This window comes from Phragmites australis, chromosome 1 (assembly GCF_958298935.1).
Source record: "Phragmites australis chromosome 1, lpPhrAust1.1, whole genome shotgun sequence".
In the NCBI taxonomy this organism is placed as follows: Eukaryota; Viridiplantae; Streptophyta; class Magnoliopsida; order Poales; family Poaceae; genus Phragmites; species Phragmites australis.
Window position 1 is genome coordinate 47,409,788 of NC_084921.1, and position 17,542 is coordinate 47,427,329.

General features: G+C 47.7%; 1 protein-coding gene across 1 annotated transcript; it reads right to left on the reverse strand.

Moving 5' to 3' along the window:
- Window positions 1–3,207: 3,207 nt before the first annotated feature.
- Window positions 3,208–5,603, reverse strand: LOC133923499 (U-box domain-containing protein 16-like). Its single transcript, XM_062368787.1, has one exon. The coding sequence runs from the start codon at window positions 5,516–5,518 to the stop codon at window positions 3,461–3,463; it is 2,058 nt and encodes a 685-aa protein (XP_062224771.1). The 5' UTR covers window positions 5,519–5,603; the 3' UTR covers window positions 3,208–3,460.
- Window positions 5,604–17,542: the final 11,939 nt, after the last annotated feature.

Genomic DNA, 17,542 nt, shown 5'->3' on the forward strand with positions numbered 1-17,542 from the left:
ACATCATTTGATCTAAACCAATCCGTTGCACTGGCAATTATTGATAGACAATTATTTTGCCCTTTGTTTTATCCCAAGTCTCAATTTTCCGTCTACCAAGTGACGCAAGTGGATGGTTGACATGTTAACACAAACATGTACTATTGGTCAAACCTGCATGTTCTAAGCAACTCAGAAACCAGAAAATGACTATTTTTCAGAAACCAAAGTTCAGAAAACCAGATGGCAGGAGCCTAAAAAACCAACCTCCCTGCTGATGCATTAGCCTGAATAACATGCTGAATGTACTTAAAGTCAAACCTATTCACTATTAGCATCTCAGAACATAGAGCATACAATAGGATTCCTCAACCTACAGATTACCAGTCATCTGCAACTGTACGAGTGCAGGGGCAGAACTGCAGAAGCACTTTTTCTGAATGGAGCCAGAAGCTCATATTGATCTCTTGGGGGATAAGATCGTTCACAGTTCTCAATGAATGAGATGCAGATTGACAAATCCGATATTATTGGCAATAAACAATCAGCGTGAAGACCATTCTTTAAAGTATCGTTTGGATAATGACAAAACGAATTCTAGCGAACAAGTTGATAAATTGATAAGGTTTGGGCTGGGCGGGGGCCACGCAAGGGTGGTAAAAGAATATCTAAGATTTGGTCCGGCACGTCGAAATCATATTTTTCCAGCTTGGGCCCTTTCGATCTATCTTCACAGGTCACGCTTTTGTTCATCTAATTCTATGTAGGTAGTCGCTGCCGATGCATTTTGCTTCACCGTAAACTGCCATCAGCCATGTACATTGAACTGCCAACATATGGTAAAGCCCCATACTCCCATGCTTGTTATTCCAACTTCTCTTATCTAAGCTATTCTCCGATGTGCTGTTTCCTGAATCCGTTTCCGAAACAGCTCTGTCAGGAGGACAAGCTCATCTAGAACTGGAATTCGTCCCAGTGCTACTCTTCGACATCAGTGCACCAAGCTCGCAGGGAGTAAGCAGCAAGCTGCTTTTTTGAAATCTTGGGCGCCTCTGCGAAGCAAGTACCATAAACTCCCCGTGGTCCACATAGCAGTGCTGTCTGGTTTCTCTGCTGTCAACGACAAGAAACAGCAGACCACATGTTCGAGTAATGCAGTTTTCTCGCATCAGGATAGGGTCGGTCTGGTAACTGAGGCGCGTTTGGCAAGTTTCATGCCCTCCACGCTAGCGAACTGTAGGAAATTGTGTGGCTCCAGCTCAGCGGCTCACTTCGACGAAGCACGCCGGGATAGCCATCACGGAACATGAAAGTGACTGAAATGAGCAGGCAACGAGCGAAATTTCAAGGACCTTAACTCGGGTTGCCATTTCTGTGGACGCACACGGGTTTGAGTGGCCGCTGTCCCTGCGCACAGCACTCAGCCACGCCGTCTCCTACTTTGTGGCTGCAAGACCGGCATGTTTCTGCAACTGATTTTCGCAAGCGACGGAGGTAGTGACCTGTGACCGGTCAAGAAAACAAAGCATGTTCCTTGGTAATCGGATTGATAGAGATACTGACCAAATTGCTTTTCGAAATTACCAGATATGAACAGTCTGATGTTTCACAACGTTCTTGCTTTTTTTTTTAAACTTTTTTGACTCGATGAGATAGATGCATTTACAGGTTAGGAACAATGGTTCCGGGTATGATTCCATTTCTCTCCTTATCTCCTACGCCACTTTTTTTTAATTTCTCTTGGTAAGCAATATGTTAATGCAGATTACTCTCGTGCACATTAGAACAAGTCAACTACAAATAATGGCTCTTTTTCTGGGGGGAAATATAGAAATTATGGTGTGAATTGATTTGCTGGAATATGTGCAACAAGTTTTTTGAAACTTGTGTTTGTTTTTTTCTCTTTCAAAGAATTTTAAAAAAGAAAACCCAACAAGTATTTTGTTCTAGAATCCGAGTTACATATGTTTTATTTAAGAAATAGGTTGCATATGTTTAACTTGGTCAACTCTTGAATCTCGCTGGTTGAGAACCACCATAATGTTGATTACTGCCTTGCACGGGTCAACAAGAAACGGTGGTGTGAACTGGCTTATTTTCTTAACATGTGTTACTTATATTTTAAGAGGAATCTTCTTTCAAAAATGAAAAGTTAAGATGCGTTGGAAATGCATGGGGCGGGTAGACTTTTCACAATCTTATTATATGGTTCTAAACAAGCTATAATTCTGCTGACATGTCAGCATGTTATCAATGAAGTAAATTTAGGTCTGTTTGTTTCAGCTGAGTATTCTGAAAAATAGCTCGTAGGTTGTGGATTGTAAAAAGTTAGATTGTAAAAAGATTTTAGATTTAAAAATTTTATGAATAATTTAGTAAAATTAAATTTCACAATCTATAAAAAAAACTAAAAAATCACCTTCTCAGATTTTCACAATTTAACAAACAGATTATAAAAAATATCTATTTATTTTAATTTCGAATTATAAAAGCTGAAAGCTACGTTCCAAAGTTGAAACAACAAACACACCATTAGTTTAGTCCGGTTGGGAGACCAGATGCAAACGACGGCCAGAAATGTGCCACGCCGATTAGAAAAGTACTCATGCTTCGTGCAGCATGACAGGGAACATCATTCCTAGATTTTTCACCGCGGAAGCAAGGGTGCGTGCTTCCTGACCCAGTGAAATATATGCTTGAAAGGTTAAAACCATCTTTCAAATAGTAACACGAAAGCGCCCAAGTTGATCGAGACGGGCAAGTCAAATATGCGTGATCCGAGAAGCTGTCCGTTCGGCCGCATCGAAAGCCGAAAGAAACCGCGGGCCTGTGGGCACCCGGCGCCGCACGGCTGCTCCTGCGCGGCGCGTCGGTTGAACGGGATTCCGCCCCTCACCTTCCCTGCGAGTACCGCGCGGTGCAAATCATGTTCTCGACAGCAGAGTGCAGAGGAAAAGCCCGGCTGTTCTCGTTAGGCTGCTGGTCCCGATCATCGCAATCACTCGCGCAGGCAGGGCCGGGCCCATCAACCACCCCATGATAACCAAAACGAAAAGCGCCAATGCAGCGTTGCTTCTGTTACGTTGGATCATGTACCCATCGGTGTGCAAATCGGAACAAATCCAGTTGCTTTCCTCATGTAACAAACAGTAGCTCCGACGTCCGGATGAGATGATCCAGGAGAAAACCAGTTTATAATTCTTACTTGACAGCCTTGTAATCCAGAGATTAGCAAATGACCCCTTTCTCATTGTGTATTTAGAGTCGGTGAAGGGTAAAAGTTGTGGTATTCGAAAAAAGAAATGGAAGAAATTAAATTGGTACAGAGCTCCGTATGCACAGTTGATCAACCACTCGCCATTATCTCTCTCTGATCAAAGAATCGTGAAAGCCTACACAAACTTTGTACAACAAGAGGAGAAGAGGGGGGGAAATTTTCCCCTGAGTTTACCCTATCAGGCATTGCGCCTGCGCGGTGTGTTTAGGATGCCATCATGGCCGGAGGAACGACGCTGGCGGCGGGGCACCCGTTGCCCCGATCGCCGTCGTCAGCGGCCGAAGCGGCAGCCCACCGACGGCATATCCTGCCGAGCGACGCGGCCTTGCGCCTCGCGCGCTCCGTGCCGGTGCCCATCAGCTCCCATATAGCCCACTCCACTCCGGGCACGGCCATGACCTGCGTCACCGCCTGCGCGCCCAGGCGCCGGCACAGGAGCACCAGCGCGGTCGTCGCGTTTTCCCTAGCCCACTCCGTGCCGCGCCTCATCTCGGCCACAAGGCGTGCCACGGCGCCGCCGATGTTGGCGATCGCTTCCGCGCCGCCACGCTTGGCCAATGCGGCTAGCACCGCCGCCGCTGTCTCCTCCTCGCTGATCGCGGACACAGCCACCTCAGCGACGCCGGCGTCCACGAGCTTCCCGACGTTCTCCCTCTCGCCGGCAAGTGACAGCAGCGCGGCCAATGCGCCCTTCTTGGTGCTCGTTGGGCCGGTGCGCACGAGATGCACCAACTTTTCCACGATGGATGTGTTCCGGCCAAGCCGGCGGCGGTAGGTATGGACGGACGCCAAGCTGAGCACGGCGGCCGCCGCGTTCTCCTTGGCACGCCACGTCGCGCCGGAGCTCATGATATGGGCGACCGCCTCCACGGCGCCCTCGGCGTGCATGATGCGCTTCTTGTTGGCCTCGAGGATCGAGAGGTTCAGCAGCACCGTGACGGCGTTGAGCTGGAGCCCGGCGTCCTCGGAGTAGAGCATGGGCACCAGCAGTAGCACAGCTCCGGCCTCTCCGACGACAGCGCGGCTGTCCGAGCCGGACTTGGAGAATTGCCCGATCTCGTGCACGACGCGGTTGGCCGCGTCAGGGGAGAAGGAAATGGAAAGCTTCTTCACAAGGAACGACGCGGTCATGCGCGCCGCCTCCAGCGCCGCCTTGTTCGCGGCGACCGCCTGCACTGGCTCGATCTTGCTGGCCTCGTTACCTTCCATGGCGACACCGTTCTCGCGGCACCACTTGGCGATGAGGTTCTTGAGAGCCTTGTTCGGCACGAGCTCCAAATTGGCGAGGACCTGCCCTGTCTTGGGGCACGTTGACTTGCCGGAATCGAACCACCGGTTGATGGACTCGCGATCGTACGTCTGGCCGCTGGCGATGACAACAGGGTCGCGCATAAGATCGAGAGAGATGGGGCAGCGGAAGTCCAGCAGCGGCGCCGGCGGCTCCCCGTCTTCGTCGACCTCGGGGTTAGGCTTGGAATCTGAAGTCCGGGGCGTGGCGCTGAACAGGACGCACCTGGCGTACCGAAGTAAACCGACGAGCGCGATCATGGCGGCCGTCCATCTCTCGGATGCGCGGTCCCCGATCTCCCGCTCCAGGCTCTCGATCTCGCCGCTGCAACTCGCCGGGTCGTTGATGCCCACCTCCTCCAGGATCTGCTCCAGCATCTCCCGCTCCGGCACGATCTCCCGCTCAATTTCCTGTAACAGCGACAGCACCCTCGCCTTCAGCGCTTGCTCCGCCTCGGCCGCCGGCGCGAACCGCCGGCACTGGCGCGACGCGAGTGCCAGTAGGTCTATGACGTCCTCGGCGAGGCCCAGCTCGACGACGGGCAGAAGGTCCAGCAGCGTGGCCATGTCCTGTTGCAGCTCCCGCACCTCCTCCTCGATCTCGTCCGACTGCAGCAGCAGCCGCATCCGGCTCCGCGCCGCGCAGTCGGCGGCCAGCGCCTTGAGCCGCTGCAGCACGAGGAGCACCTCTCGGAGGCACAGCGACGCGGACCGCGGCAGGTCCCCGGCCGCGGTGCACATGACCAGGTCGTCGAACGCGGCGGCGAGGAGCTTGGACCGCCAGGAGATGGACGCGAGCGCGGCGCGCGGGAACGGCGCGGGCGTCTCGGCGACGGAAGACATGTCCCGCGCGAGGCGGTGCAGCGACCGGAGCAGCTCCCCGTCGGACGGCGACGGCGGCGGCGGCATGAACGCCGACGACGAGCAGCCGGGCAGTGACGGCGCGGAGGTCACCACCGTTCGTGGATTAGCCATTGGCTCAGTAACTAAAAAACTACAGGAACGGCTGGCTTAGTGGAAAATTGGAAATGGTATATGTGCGAGAGAGAGTGTGTGCGGGAGAGAGGAAGGTTTATAAATGGTGAGGCGGTAGCGTGTGGAGTTTGAGAAGTGGAGGGCATCACGCAACCCCGGCACGTACGAGGTTGCTTACTTATCCTGATTGCTGTGCATCGTGTCCTTAGAGTAGGTTTGATTGGGTTTCTATTTTTAGTTTCTTTTAAAGCTATGTTTTATTTTATCTGAAAACTATTTTAAAAATAGTATGTTGGTTTATATAATAATTTTTTAGCTTTTTAAATATATCTTCTCAAAAAAAATACTCTCAACGAATTTCTCAGATTTAATTTATTTTTTTATAAGCAGTTTCTGACTTTTTTTAAAAGACACTTTTTCATAACTCTATTTATTCTAACTTTCAATAGTAAAAAAGTAAAATCAAAATAAAAAATAAAAAAAACTTAGTATAAGGTCTTAGTCAGATCCTGTACAATGAGGTGGTTAGAGTGCTTATAAAAATGTATGTTCATGTGGGACAGATTGTATGGTTCGGTGTAACTTCTTATAGATGGGCAGCGCAGGTTCATGTGGGAGAGTGAAAATAGAGGGTAAGGTTATCTTTAATAGATATTTTAAAAATTCGTTTTCTATAATATTATTATAGTATTTTTATTTTTTTATCTCCAACAACTACACTATTTTTTATCTTCTATTACTCACACTCTTTTTCGATCTACAGTCATCTTCTAGGAACACTATTTGATACTGTTTGAACACTGTAGTGCGGGAAAAGGCTGTGCTGAAGCTGTTTGCGGGCGCAGAGTCCACGTCGTATACTGTAGCGTTAAGAAAAGCTCCGCTGGAGACTGCCTAATTATAAACATATAGTCGACGGAGAGCAAGGATGATGAATGTTCTCAGACTTCAGCTGTGCGATTGATGAATTTTTTTGCTGGTCAGAACCGGCGACTGGGGGGATGTGATGTTACCTCGTCGCGAGTACGTGCTTCCGCATTGAACAGTGACACTTGGACCCAATAATTCCGGTGCTCTTTTACCAGAGTTGCAGCAGCATCGCGTCAGGCTAACCCATGCCAACTTGATTTTTTCCTACCCTGCCTCGTGTAATCTAAAGATATCTAAATGGATGTATTTACTGGACTGGTCTGAATTATGGCACTGTAGGTACGATCCGAATTGAGACGGACCGGGTCGGCACGGCACGAGACCACAGGCTGTGCCTGGGTCGAGGGCGCGGCACAACGGATCGGCACGGCCATGGCCTAGCCCAGACCGGCACGATCCGGCCCGGCACGTATATACTAGTTATTTTCTATTTATATTTTTTTTTAATTTTATAGCTATTTTTATCTATTTTATATTTTAATCTATTTTTATATTTTTATCTATTTTCTATATATTCTTTTCTGTATATTCTTTTATATTTTTTATTTTCTATATATTTTTTTATCTATTTCGGCCCACCGAACCGACCCGGTACGGCACGGTCGCCGACGGGCCATGCCGTGGGCCGAGGGGGGCACACGAGTCGGCACGGCACAATCCGTTACAGTAGATGGGCCGTTCGGATCGTGCCGAGTCGGTCCGTGTCAATCTAGCCCGAATGGCCTATTTGGCCATATTTAATCTAACCGCATGGCATCCTGATATTTTTCCACTGCTGACATGGTCAGAATTTCACAGAGCAACTTTTCGTTCTTGTTTCTTTGCCCTCCAGAGTCCAGACACCGAGAGAAACTACAGGTGCAAACAGGTCAGACGCTTGCAAACAAGCAAGCAATTGCACCGAACAGGGGCCCTGATGACGGATGGCGATGCCATATCGAACGAGCAAATCATCATTTGGCTCCAATACATTCCAAGCGCACGATGCCATATGGACCAGGGCCAGAGGCCACGACCGGCGTCCCGCCGGTCGCAGCGCCGCCGGCCGGACCAAGGAGAGGCTAGCTTTTGACCAGTTAACCCGGCATGCAAGTTCGGCGATCTCCAACTGGCCGAAGCCGCAACGTGTTTTCGAAGACGCCCTGCGCGCAAGTGCGAAGCCCCATGCTGATGACCACCACGCCAAAGGCCCGCGACGTGGCGATCTTATTAGAACAAGGCTTGCGCGAGTGCGGCGAACGTGTTCGGGCCAATTTCCACAATTCGCTTCACGTGCGCGTTCTTTTCCTTAAGCTGCGGGAGGCTGACTGCTTTCGTCCGCCTAATCTTCCCAGTAAGCGCTGCGCCAAGAAAGCGGCCGCGCGCCGCGGTGGTGGCTAAGCTTTTCGCCGGCTGGTGGCCTCACGCAGTGGTCTTTTTTATTCTACTCCACCTTGTCTCCTTCTCCTTGTCTCTTGTAAAAATGGAGAGGGCCTTAGAGGCCTATAAGGGAGGAAAGATCCGCCGCTGGTCAGACGCAATGCAGCAGCCAGGCGGCACAGCCTAATATACTTTGCACTAACCTAAGAGCTAGCACCGTGCTTTCGTTGGACTTTGACATTCCTAGTCAATTTAAACAGGCGGGACATGAATCGATAGCTGCAGGCCGGCCAACACCTAATTCATAATAGTGATAGTGAGCTGATCCAGGGCTTTTTTAGAAGTATTCTATAAAAAATCTTTATTTTATTTTGCAAACTAAAAAATTTCCATATTGAACCACGAAAGACTTGGCGAATGTTATCAGTTCCGGTACGTAGACCAAATAATACAATACAAGCTAAAGTTCCTAGATTTATGGGTACTCCCATTAATGTGGAATAGTTTGATCAAACAAAGAGCGCTTCCCAGTAGCTACGACCGTTTTTTTAATCGGTAATGCAGTAGTTCTTTGGTTAGGTATTGGAGCAACATTACCCATTGTGCATCAAACTATTCGTAAGGGCTGACTTGATCCTCTTCCTCAGGGATTCTTCCTTAGATCCCTTCTTTTACTCCGATAGTATTGCGAATCGAAATCGATGCAAAGAAAATAAAATTTCGCCCAAATTTATGTGAAATTTCGTGAATTTCGGTAATTTGGGTGCGAAACGAAATATCTTATTCCGGAATTTTCTTTCATTGACACGTGTGACTCACAAAATAGGGAAAAAAAAATGACCAAAGTTTCGGTGAAATTTCACGAATTTCAATCTTTTCGTCGGCAAAAAAAAATGTAAAATGAAATTAAAATCCCTGAGCTGACTACATATTGACCCACGCTCATTCGGTGGCATTGGAAGATCAGTGTGGGGCTGCTCTGTTAGGTGCCACGATTTCCAAACATGGTCACATTTTATCGAGTATATATAGTTGATTTGCAATTGAAGAAACCGGTTTTCCATGACCTCAGTGGAGTCGTAGATAAATAGCATTGGTCCTAGTAGTGAGTTACTAATTCTTTTACCAGAAGAGGCTCTGTGGGCAGCGATTGATTCATGGATAATCTAATATATATACCTAGTTGGGAGGTTCCTTCACACCCATTTCCTCCATGACAATTATAAAGAGCACAAGTTGCCAATGAAAGCTAACTATTGCACGCCATCGTGTCTTCTCCTATGTTTTTTTAGACAAATGTATCAAACTCAACTAAATAATACTGTGTGCGGAGGGGACAAACTAATATTATACCATGTTCAGAAGGTAGGATTCCAACAAAAATTTAGAGAATGAAGGTTGTTTCCTGCAAAGTTTTACGGTATGTAAATTACTACATACGTTTCAAATGTTCAGAGTGAAACTAAATAAAGATTTCTCAAGTTTTGAATTTCAGTAGTATTGGGTAGGCTGAACAGGGACACAAAGTAAACTTCGGTGGAGTTATTTGGATATTGCTTTTTTGCGGGGTGTTTTTTACATACTGTTGCTATAATATCCCGCACGCCTACTGATTTATTTGTCGAGTAGATTCCCCTTGTTCCTTTAGTTTCCCCTTATTTTTTTCTTCTCTTTGTTTTGTGGTTGTTCCTACGTTCCAATTGGTAGGTATTGACTTATCTTAATCGAATCGTACATTTTATTCAACTACTAATGATTGTGTGGTTTTTTTGTAAGGTATGATATACATTCAAAGGCACAACATCAAAATTTGTAAGGACGAACATACTGAAAAAAATGACAATGGCACGGAAAAATTATGGTCCATGAGACGTTGCACCTAATCTATCATTAAGATTTTATAAGTAGAGCCAATTTGACACCTAATCATGAGCCATGACACCGTGCGCATTCATGCATTTCTTCATCTTTAAGATGCCATCAATACTTATGGCAGTACCTTTCTTTTTGAGATCAATACTACTTTATATCAGTGTAGTTGTACACTGTGGCAATCCATCGATTAGACAGCACCAGATAAAGGATGGTTTGTAGCATGCATACATATATAAAAAAAAAAGAAGAGCGGGCCATTGCCGGATGAAATATTTGTTGTAAGGATGGAGCCATTCCAAGGTTCCAACAAACGATTAGTTATCATACCCTCAGTCTTTTAACACCTCAGCACGTCGTAAAAGCATCCAATGAGATTCCTAACCCATAGAACCCCTTTCACAAACCAACACAAATGAATAACTGAAATAATAGAGCACTAGTTGAGTAGTAGAAAGAACTCTTTTTCCTTCTGTTCTGTAGTTAATAATTTGACGTTTGCTAGTTTTTTCCTCTTCCATTTTACTACGATTTTAGCGTACGAAATCCAGGCATGAAATAAAGCTTGGACTGAACCTGCCGCTCCTACTAAGAAACAACCAATGAAGTTTGCGAGAGAGGACAGATGTATGGACGGGAGAATAACTCGGGCTCGGACGTCGGTGCATGAAAGCTTGCACGACGCTTTTGTAGTCATCTCCGTATCAATCGCCAGGATGTCATGGATACACCTTTTAGGTAGAGCGATTGGAGTAGACGGACATGCATGTTCCTGTACCCTACCAAAAAAGAAAAAAAAACTGTTGGAGATATTACTCCTGCCTACGTGACTCGAGGTCGACTTCACCGAGGACTTTGGGGGATACCAACAAGTACTGCGCGAAGAGACCCAAAGATTGGTGTCAAGAAGGCACCAAAGGCCCCTAAAGCTCTGAAGGTGTCCAGGAACTACCCCTCGATGCTTATAAGATTCACCTTCAGGATAACCCCCAGTCCCCAGATGCCCCTTCGTGGAACCATGAAGACCTGGACATTGCAAGTGGAGAACGAACTTCTTGTAAGACGCTCGAGACATGCACCACAAGAAGTCAAACATGGGCCCTGGGAGCCCACGTATCCAATAGACCTGTCAGCACCATAAGCAGATGATCATGCTATTGTAACTGTTGTTAGTGGACCATTTTGCCTTTGGTCAACCCTTGGTCAACATCATCAACATGAGGAGCATGATAGTCATCTATTGTATTATTGTTTGAGGGAAAAAATTAACATGTTCGCTCTTAAGGTTATGAAATTATCACGTTAATTGAAAAAAAGAAAAGAATTTAGACTGCATATTGTTATGAATATCTAACGATCTAGATTAAACCAAAATATCCATATCAAATACGATTAATAAATAGCTAAATTCGAAAATCAAAGAGTCAATATCAAATACGGTTAATAAATATCTAAATTTAGAATTAAAAATTATGGAAAATACAATTAATCAATAGCTAAAATCAAATTATTATAAAATTCAAATACCTAAATAAAGAGTTCATGTAAAATACAATTAATCAATAGCAAAAATTTATAATAAAAATAATGATTTTTTAAAAAATATATTAAAATAATAAATTAAGAAGCACCGTATAACTTAAGGTAGTCACATTAAGCACATAATAGGCTAGACAAATCTATTTTTATTTTGGTTGAGATGTCTACACATGACATACAATTTTGACAGTTGATCAAAACGTATATAAATTGAATAAATATATGTATACGATCTAGGTACAAATTTGAAGCATAAATAATTTTTTTCAACTAACATAATTTTTATATTCTTCGTCTAATTTTATATGTTTTGTAACTAAATGACACTAAAAAAAATCTAAAGCAACTAATTTTTAATAAAAAAATATCATAATAAAATATTATAACGAGGCTAATTACACTATTAACTTAAATCATCTTACTACTTTGTACAAATTGCACATGATCTATAAATACACTCGTGTAACCCTCCATGAGAACCACTCATTCGATCATAATATAATACTTACTTGTTTACAAAGGCGACCTCTACAGAGCACTTTGGCTCTCCAGTCTCGCCGACTAGACGCAGGGTATCTCACGGCTCTGAACTAGTATAAAATCTAGGAGTAGTGCTTAACTTCGACTTTGGACGTGAGGCTCGTCAAACGGCCATCCTCTCTCACCTGCGTTTGTGCAACTTTGTGACGTGTCTAGCTGCTGCCTCCTAGTCCCAGTCACTTGAACCCTGCCGTACAACAACACAACCTGAAGACTTTTCTTCCGTAGCAGCACTGCTGCTGCAGCAGAGGTGGAGATGTTGATCGGAGTAGTTGCAACTCGCAAGAGCACACAACATTTTGGCTAAGGAGATGCAAGCTGAGGAGCACCGGCACGCAGCGAGACGGCACGACATGGCGAGAGAGCTGCTGCTGCCGCGACGAGTAAGAGGCCGTTTCTTATAGCTCTCCAAACTATTAATTTTATGATACAAATGATTCTATAATAAAAATAGATTTTATAGTAGATATAGATTCTAAGATGAAATTGATTCTGTTTGTGAAATCGTTTGTTATGTTAGCGGTTGTCGGTGAATCAGGAACTAGGGGTCTCCTAACCCCGAGACCAGGCCAGCAGTTTGCCACGTGGCGTCTTCCCGCGGGGATCATCTCTACGGGGTACGAAAAGACTAAGTCCCGAGAGGAGGTGCCCGGGGCTATGAACAGTGATCCTCGAGTGCCCAAGTTTTCCGATGATCTGCGAATACCAAGTGTCGGAAAAAGAGTGCTCGGGGTCATGAACAGTGGACCCTTGAGTACCCAAGTCCCCCGACGACCACAAAAGTCGAGTACCGGGAAGGGTGTGCTCGGGGCTGCGAACAGTTGCCCCTGAGCACCAGAGTACCCCGAGGACCCAAGGAAGGTAGTTACCGGAGAGAGTGCTCGGAGCTGCGAACAGTGGCCCCCGAGCACTCGGTTCCCCGAGGATTCGAACAGTCGATTCCGGGAGAGAGTGTTCGGGGCCGTGAACAGTGGCCTCCGAGCACTCGGTTCCCTGAGGATCAAGAGAGGGTGTTTCCGGGAGAGAGAGTCCTCGACGGCCCAAGAAGTCCTTCGTCGGTGGCCCCCACATGGGTCCAGGGGTGAGGTGTCAGCCAGTGAAAGGCCCGATGCCGCATTTAAGAGGGCGCGTGGCCTGTCACCTCCAACTACTCCTGCCACGCTCGGTGTCAGTCCCTACCACATCCTGGCAGGAGGGCGTGGGGACATTTAATGCACGGGTCCCATCCCGCGTTATCCGGCGCGGCTCGGGATAGCATTGCAAGGCCCAAGGCGCCCAGCCTGCCACCCTGCTGTGTCAGACGAACAAGACCGGGCGGGCACGCCGGGCTGCTCTATCACTGCCCGGTGGGCCCTCTCCACGGCGCCCGTCGCCAACCGGGTGGGGGCGCGTTTCCAACCCCCGTCACTTCGCGCAGCAGCCCATGATGACTGTCTTTCCATTTATGGCATCTTGGAACTCGTGCCCTCCCTTTTGGGGCACGCTACCGCCGGCGAGTATTTAAGAGAGCTGGTGGGTACGGACGAAGACGGGTGTCGGTGTATCAAGAACCGGGGGTCCCTGAGTCCCGAGGCCCGGTCAGCCATCCGCCATATGGCGCCATCCCGCAAGGTCTCTCCTGAAGAATGAGAGAAGCTTAAGTCCCGGGAGAAGGTGCTCGGGGCCACGGTCAGTGGTCCCCGGGCACCCCAGTTCCTCGATGATCCACAGAGTCTAAGTACCGGGAAGAAAGTGCTCGGGGAGGTGCCCGGTCATCCCCGAGCACCCTAGTCCCCTGATGATCAGAAGAGCTGAGTTCCGGGAGAGAGTGCTCGGGGCTGCGAGCGGCGGCCCCCGAGCACTCGTTCCCCGAGGGTCCGTGTAAGAGTGCTCGGGAGAGAGTGCTCAGGGCTGCACGTGGCGGCCCCCGAGCACTCGGTTCCCCGAAAGTCCATGCAAGAGTGCTCGGAGAGGTGAACAGTACCCCCGAGCACCCGGTACCCCGAAGACAGAGATAGGCATTCTAGGGAGAGAGTGCTCGCGGAGGTGAACAATACCCCCGAGCACTCGGCTCCCCGACGACCCAGAAAGGCCCCCGAGGGGCCCACCGATGAGGTGTCCACCAGTCAGAGGTCCGAGGCCGCATTTAATGAGCGTGCGTGGCCTGACACATCCAACTGCTCCCGCCGCAGCGTCAGTTCCTGCCATGCTTTGGCAGAGAGGCATGGGGCTATTAATTGCACGAGTCCCGTCCCGTATCACCCGTATCATCGCAAGGATCAAGGCGTTCCGTCTGCCGCCCTGCTGTGGCAGAGGAACAAGACAGAGCGGGCACGTCGGGTTGCTCTGCGGCTGCCCGGTGGGCCCTCTCCACGGCGCCCGTTGCCAGGGCGTTTATGGTGATAGGTGACTGGGCGTGCGATGCATTTTTCACCCCCGGTCACTTCACCTAGAAGAAATGATGACGCCTTTCCCAGTGATGGCGTCTTGGAACTTGTGCCCCCCTCCTTCCCGTTCGGGGCATGTCGCAGCCGGCGAGTGCTTAAAAGAGCCGGTGGCACATAGGAGAAATGGATCAATCGATAGATGAGATCAAATCGAGAGAAGACAGAGGACGAACAACCGATAAGCCAACAAGAGACCGCAAGCACCCAAGCGTCAAGAACCGTGCCATAGACGAACACAAGGCATAGTTCCAGCCGAAGAACAAGGAGCCTCAAGCTCTTAGTTAGACCACAATTCTTGTAACCAGCAACATCTTTGAGGGACTTCCTCAGGACAGTTATTGCATCCATACAGGAGTAGGGTGTTACGCCCCCGTGCGGCCCGAACCTGTCTAAATTCTGGTGCATTTACTTCTTTCTGCACTAGGTCATCTCCCCCCACCAGCCGTTGCATTCATTCCCATTTATTTCTCCGACGAACTTATTCAGGATCATCCCCCGGCCGAATCTCTAAAAAAGGGTCTCTTTGGATCCCTGCGATAGGAGTTAATCCTCCGACAACGGGACTCTCGGAGGCAAAAAGACTCGGATACACATTCTCGGAGGCTGAAGAATCCAGAGCGAAGTACAGAAGAACACCTCAGTACAAGCATAGAAGTTGAGACCACCAAAGAACAAGGAGCTCGAAGCTCTAGGATAGACAAACATTCATGTAACCAGCAACATCCCCGAGGGACATTCTCAGGGCATTATAGCATCCACACAGGAGTAGGGTATTACGCTTAGTGCGGTTTGAACCTGTCTAAAAATTCCTACAATGCATTTACTGTATTCTGCATTCGATCATTCCATCCCACCTGCCATCGCATTTACACCCATTTATTTCTCCCGCAAATATATTCAGAATCATCCCCCGGTTGAATCTCAAAAAAGGGTCCCTCCGGATCCCTGCGATAGGAGTTCACCCTCCGACAGCGGTAGAAATGATTCATGAGAGAAGATTGTATTGAAATTAAGAAGAATCAACCGGAAATCGATAGAAACTAGATTTTTTTTCTTTCACTTCACGGTAATATGAGAATAATTCCCTCTGATTACAAAATATGAGAATAATTCTCTCTGATTCTACCGTAAAATCAATTCTACGGTAGAGCTTTTGGTAATACTCCCGCCGACTCTGAAGCTAAATCGGCTCACAGAGCTCTTACCAAACGGCACTAAATGGGAGCGGGCGGAGGCAGCGGCCGCCAGATGCAGTGGAGCCATTAAGTTTTGAAGTGCGTGCCTTCCATGCAGGGAAGAGACACACCTGACGTATCTGGGGCTGGTAAAGTGGCGCGCCCAATCTCCTCCGGTTTTTGTCATCCGGGTGTCAGCATCGGGCCCCGCCCAATCAAGGCCGCTGCCAGTCCGAGCTGGACCGATAAGCTTTGCCTCTGGTTTGGTTTGGCTGCTTCGACACGCGAGACGCGCCCCCTCCCACCGTTTGGACTTGGTGGAATTTGGACCAAGCGGCCGAGCCCCACACCGCCCGCATCTCCTCTCCTCGCGCCGGTTTTGATGCCGCTGGGTAGCGCGTGCGTACGCAGTGGAGACCATTTTGTTTCAGCATCCGAGCCATGTGCAGTCCTGTACGATGAACCGTATACTGGAGTACTAGTGAGCAATGAGTGTTGAGTGCAGCTGTGCTAGAAGCCTGATACTAGGTTGCGCTGGGCCGGCTAGAAGCCTAGTGCAGCTGTGCTAGAAGCCTACTACTTTGCAGTTAGTGAATTCACTAGTCCTAGACACCTTCCTCGACAGAAAACAGAAACCACGCTGTGGTATACTCTGGCCAGCAAAAAGAATTCCAAGTAGTCACTATTAGTGTCCCAGCGAGTAGCTAATTACGCTGCCGCAAAAAAAATAATGTTTGGATAGAGGACAAATCGATGCCGTACATCTAATTAAGTGGCCTACCTACCATATAGGTTATTAATGACGGATTTAGAATAAAATGATCGAATATCTAAATCTAGATGTCACATTTGTCAAACTAGAAGGTGTAGACTCTCACATTACGAGCAAAAACGTATGCGTCGTACGGCTAAATGAAGTCCGAGGGTACCTGCAAAGGAAACAGCACAAGATGGAATCAGCCGCGTCGATCGTACGTGCCGCGATCTATCAGGACCGGCCGGGGCTCACATGCACGCACTCCGGCGAAGTAAAAGAACTCGCTCGCGTTAGATGTATGTGCGGACAGGGGCGAAGTTAGGATCTAAATGAGGAGTGCACCATGTTGAAAACATATAAATTTCAAAAAATACTATTTACTATAATCGTTTTTAATAGTAATTTTGAATAGGATAGGTGCTCCCATAACGCGGTGTCGCCCTGTATGGACGTGCCACAAGTAGTCAGGCCAAATGCTCCCTAGGATCGATGGAAGCCAGCTGCAGACACCACTGGTATTCAGCTGGATTTCGCCTGCACACAGAGGACACCCTGGTGACGTTGACAACCTCTCCGAAAAGGATCGTTTGCAACCGCTTCAACTTGCAATAAGTCACCCATCCTCCTGTCACTCTACTACGAATGGCATGCACACGCGTTTGTTTCGGCTGGTGATTTAAAAAAAAATCATAGATTATAAAAAATTAGATTATAAAAGGTTGTATTGTAAAAAAATAGAATATAAATTAAAAAACTTTGATGGTCAGTTTAGTAAAATAAACTTTCGCTATCTGCAAAAAGCTAAGAGAAACTAACTTATTGTATCCTCAGAATACAACAAGTGAATCGTAAAAAGCTATGACAAAAGTTGTCTGTTCGTTTTATCTTTAGATTGTAAAAGCTGAAAGATATAATCTGAAGTTGAAACAAACAGCTATTGAGGTCGCCCGTTCAATCTTCCTTTGAATCGTCGGTATGCTGCAATTTGCGTAGCGTCTCACCTTTGTTGGGGGCCGGCCAATAAGGATGATAACGTGTCAAATTAGGTCCGAGTGAGCAAAACTACATCGGACCCAAAATCTGTCAGTCTCAATCCAACTCGAGCCCGAAAATGTAAACGGATGAGAAGTGGCACCCGAACCTGCACCTGTTGGGTATCCATTGGGCTGCGGGTGCTTGTCAAATTTAGCGTCGATGTTCCACAATCGATCAATCCCCACCTCGACGAGCTCACACCATCATGTATTCGTGTGGCGCCACCACAGAATCGAGCTCCGGTGAGACTAGTGCCACCTCCCCGTCAATGCCACCCTCATGATGCAGCTCAAATGTGACAACATCTTCGTCGACTCTGGGATCTTCAAGAGCAATGCTATCGTCTAGGTCATCACGGACTACAGCGACCCCAACATCCTTGCCAAAATCA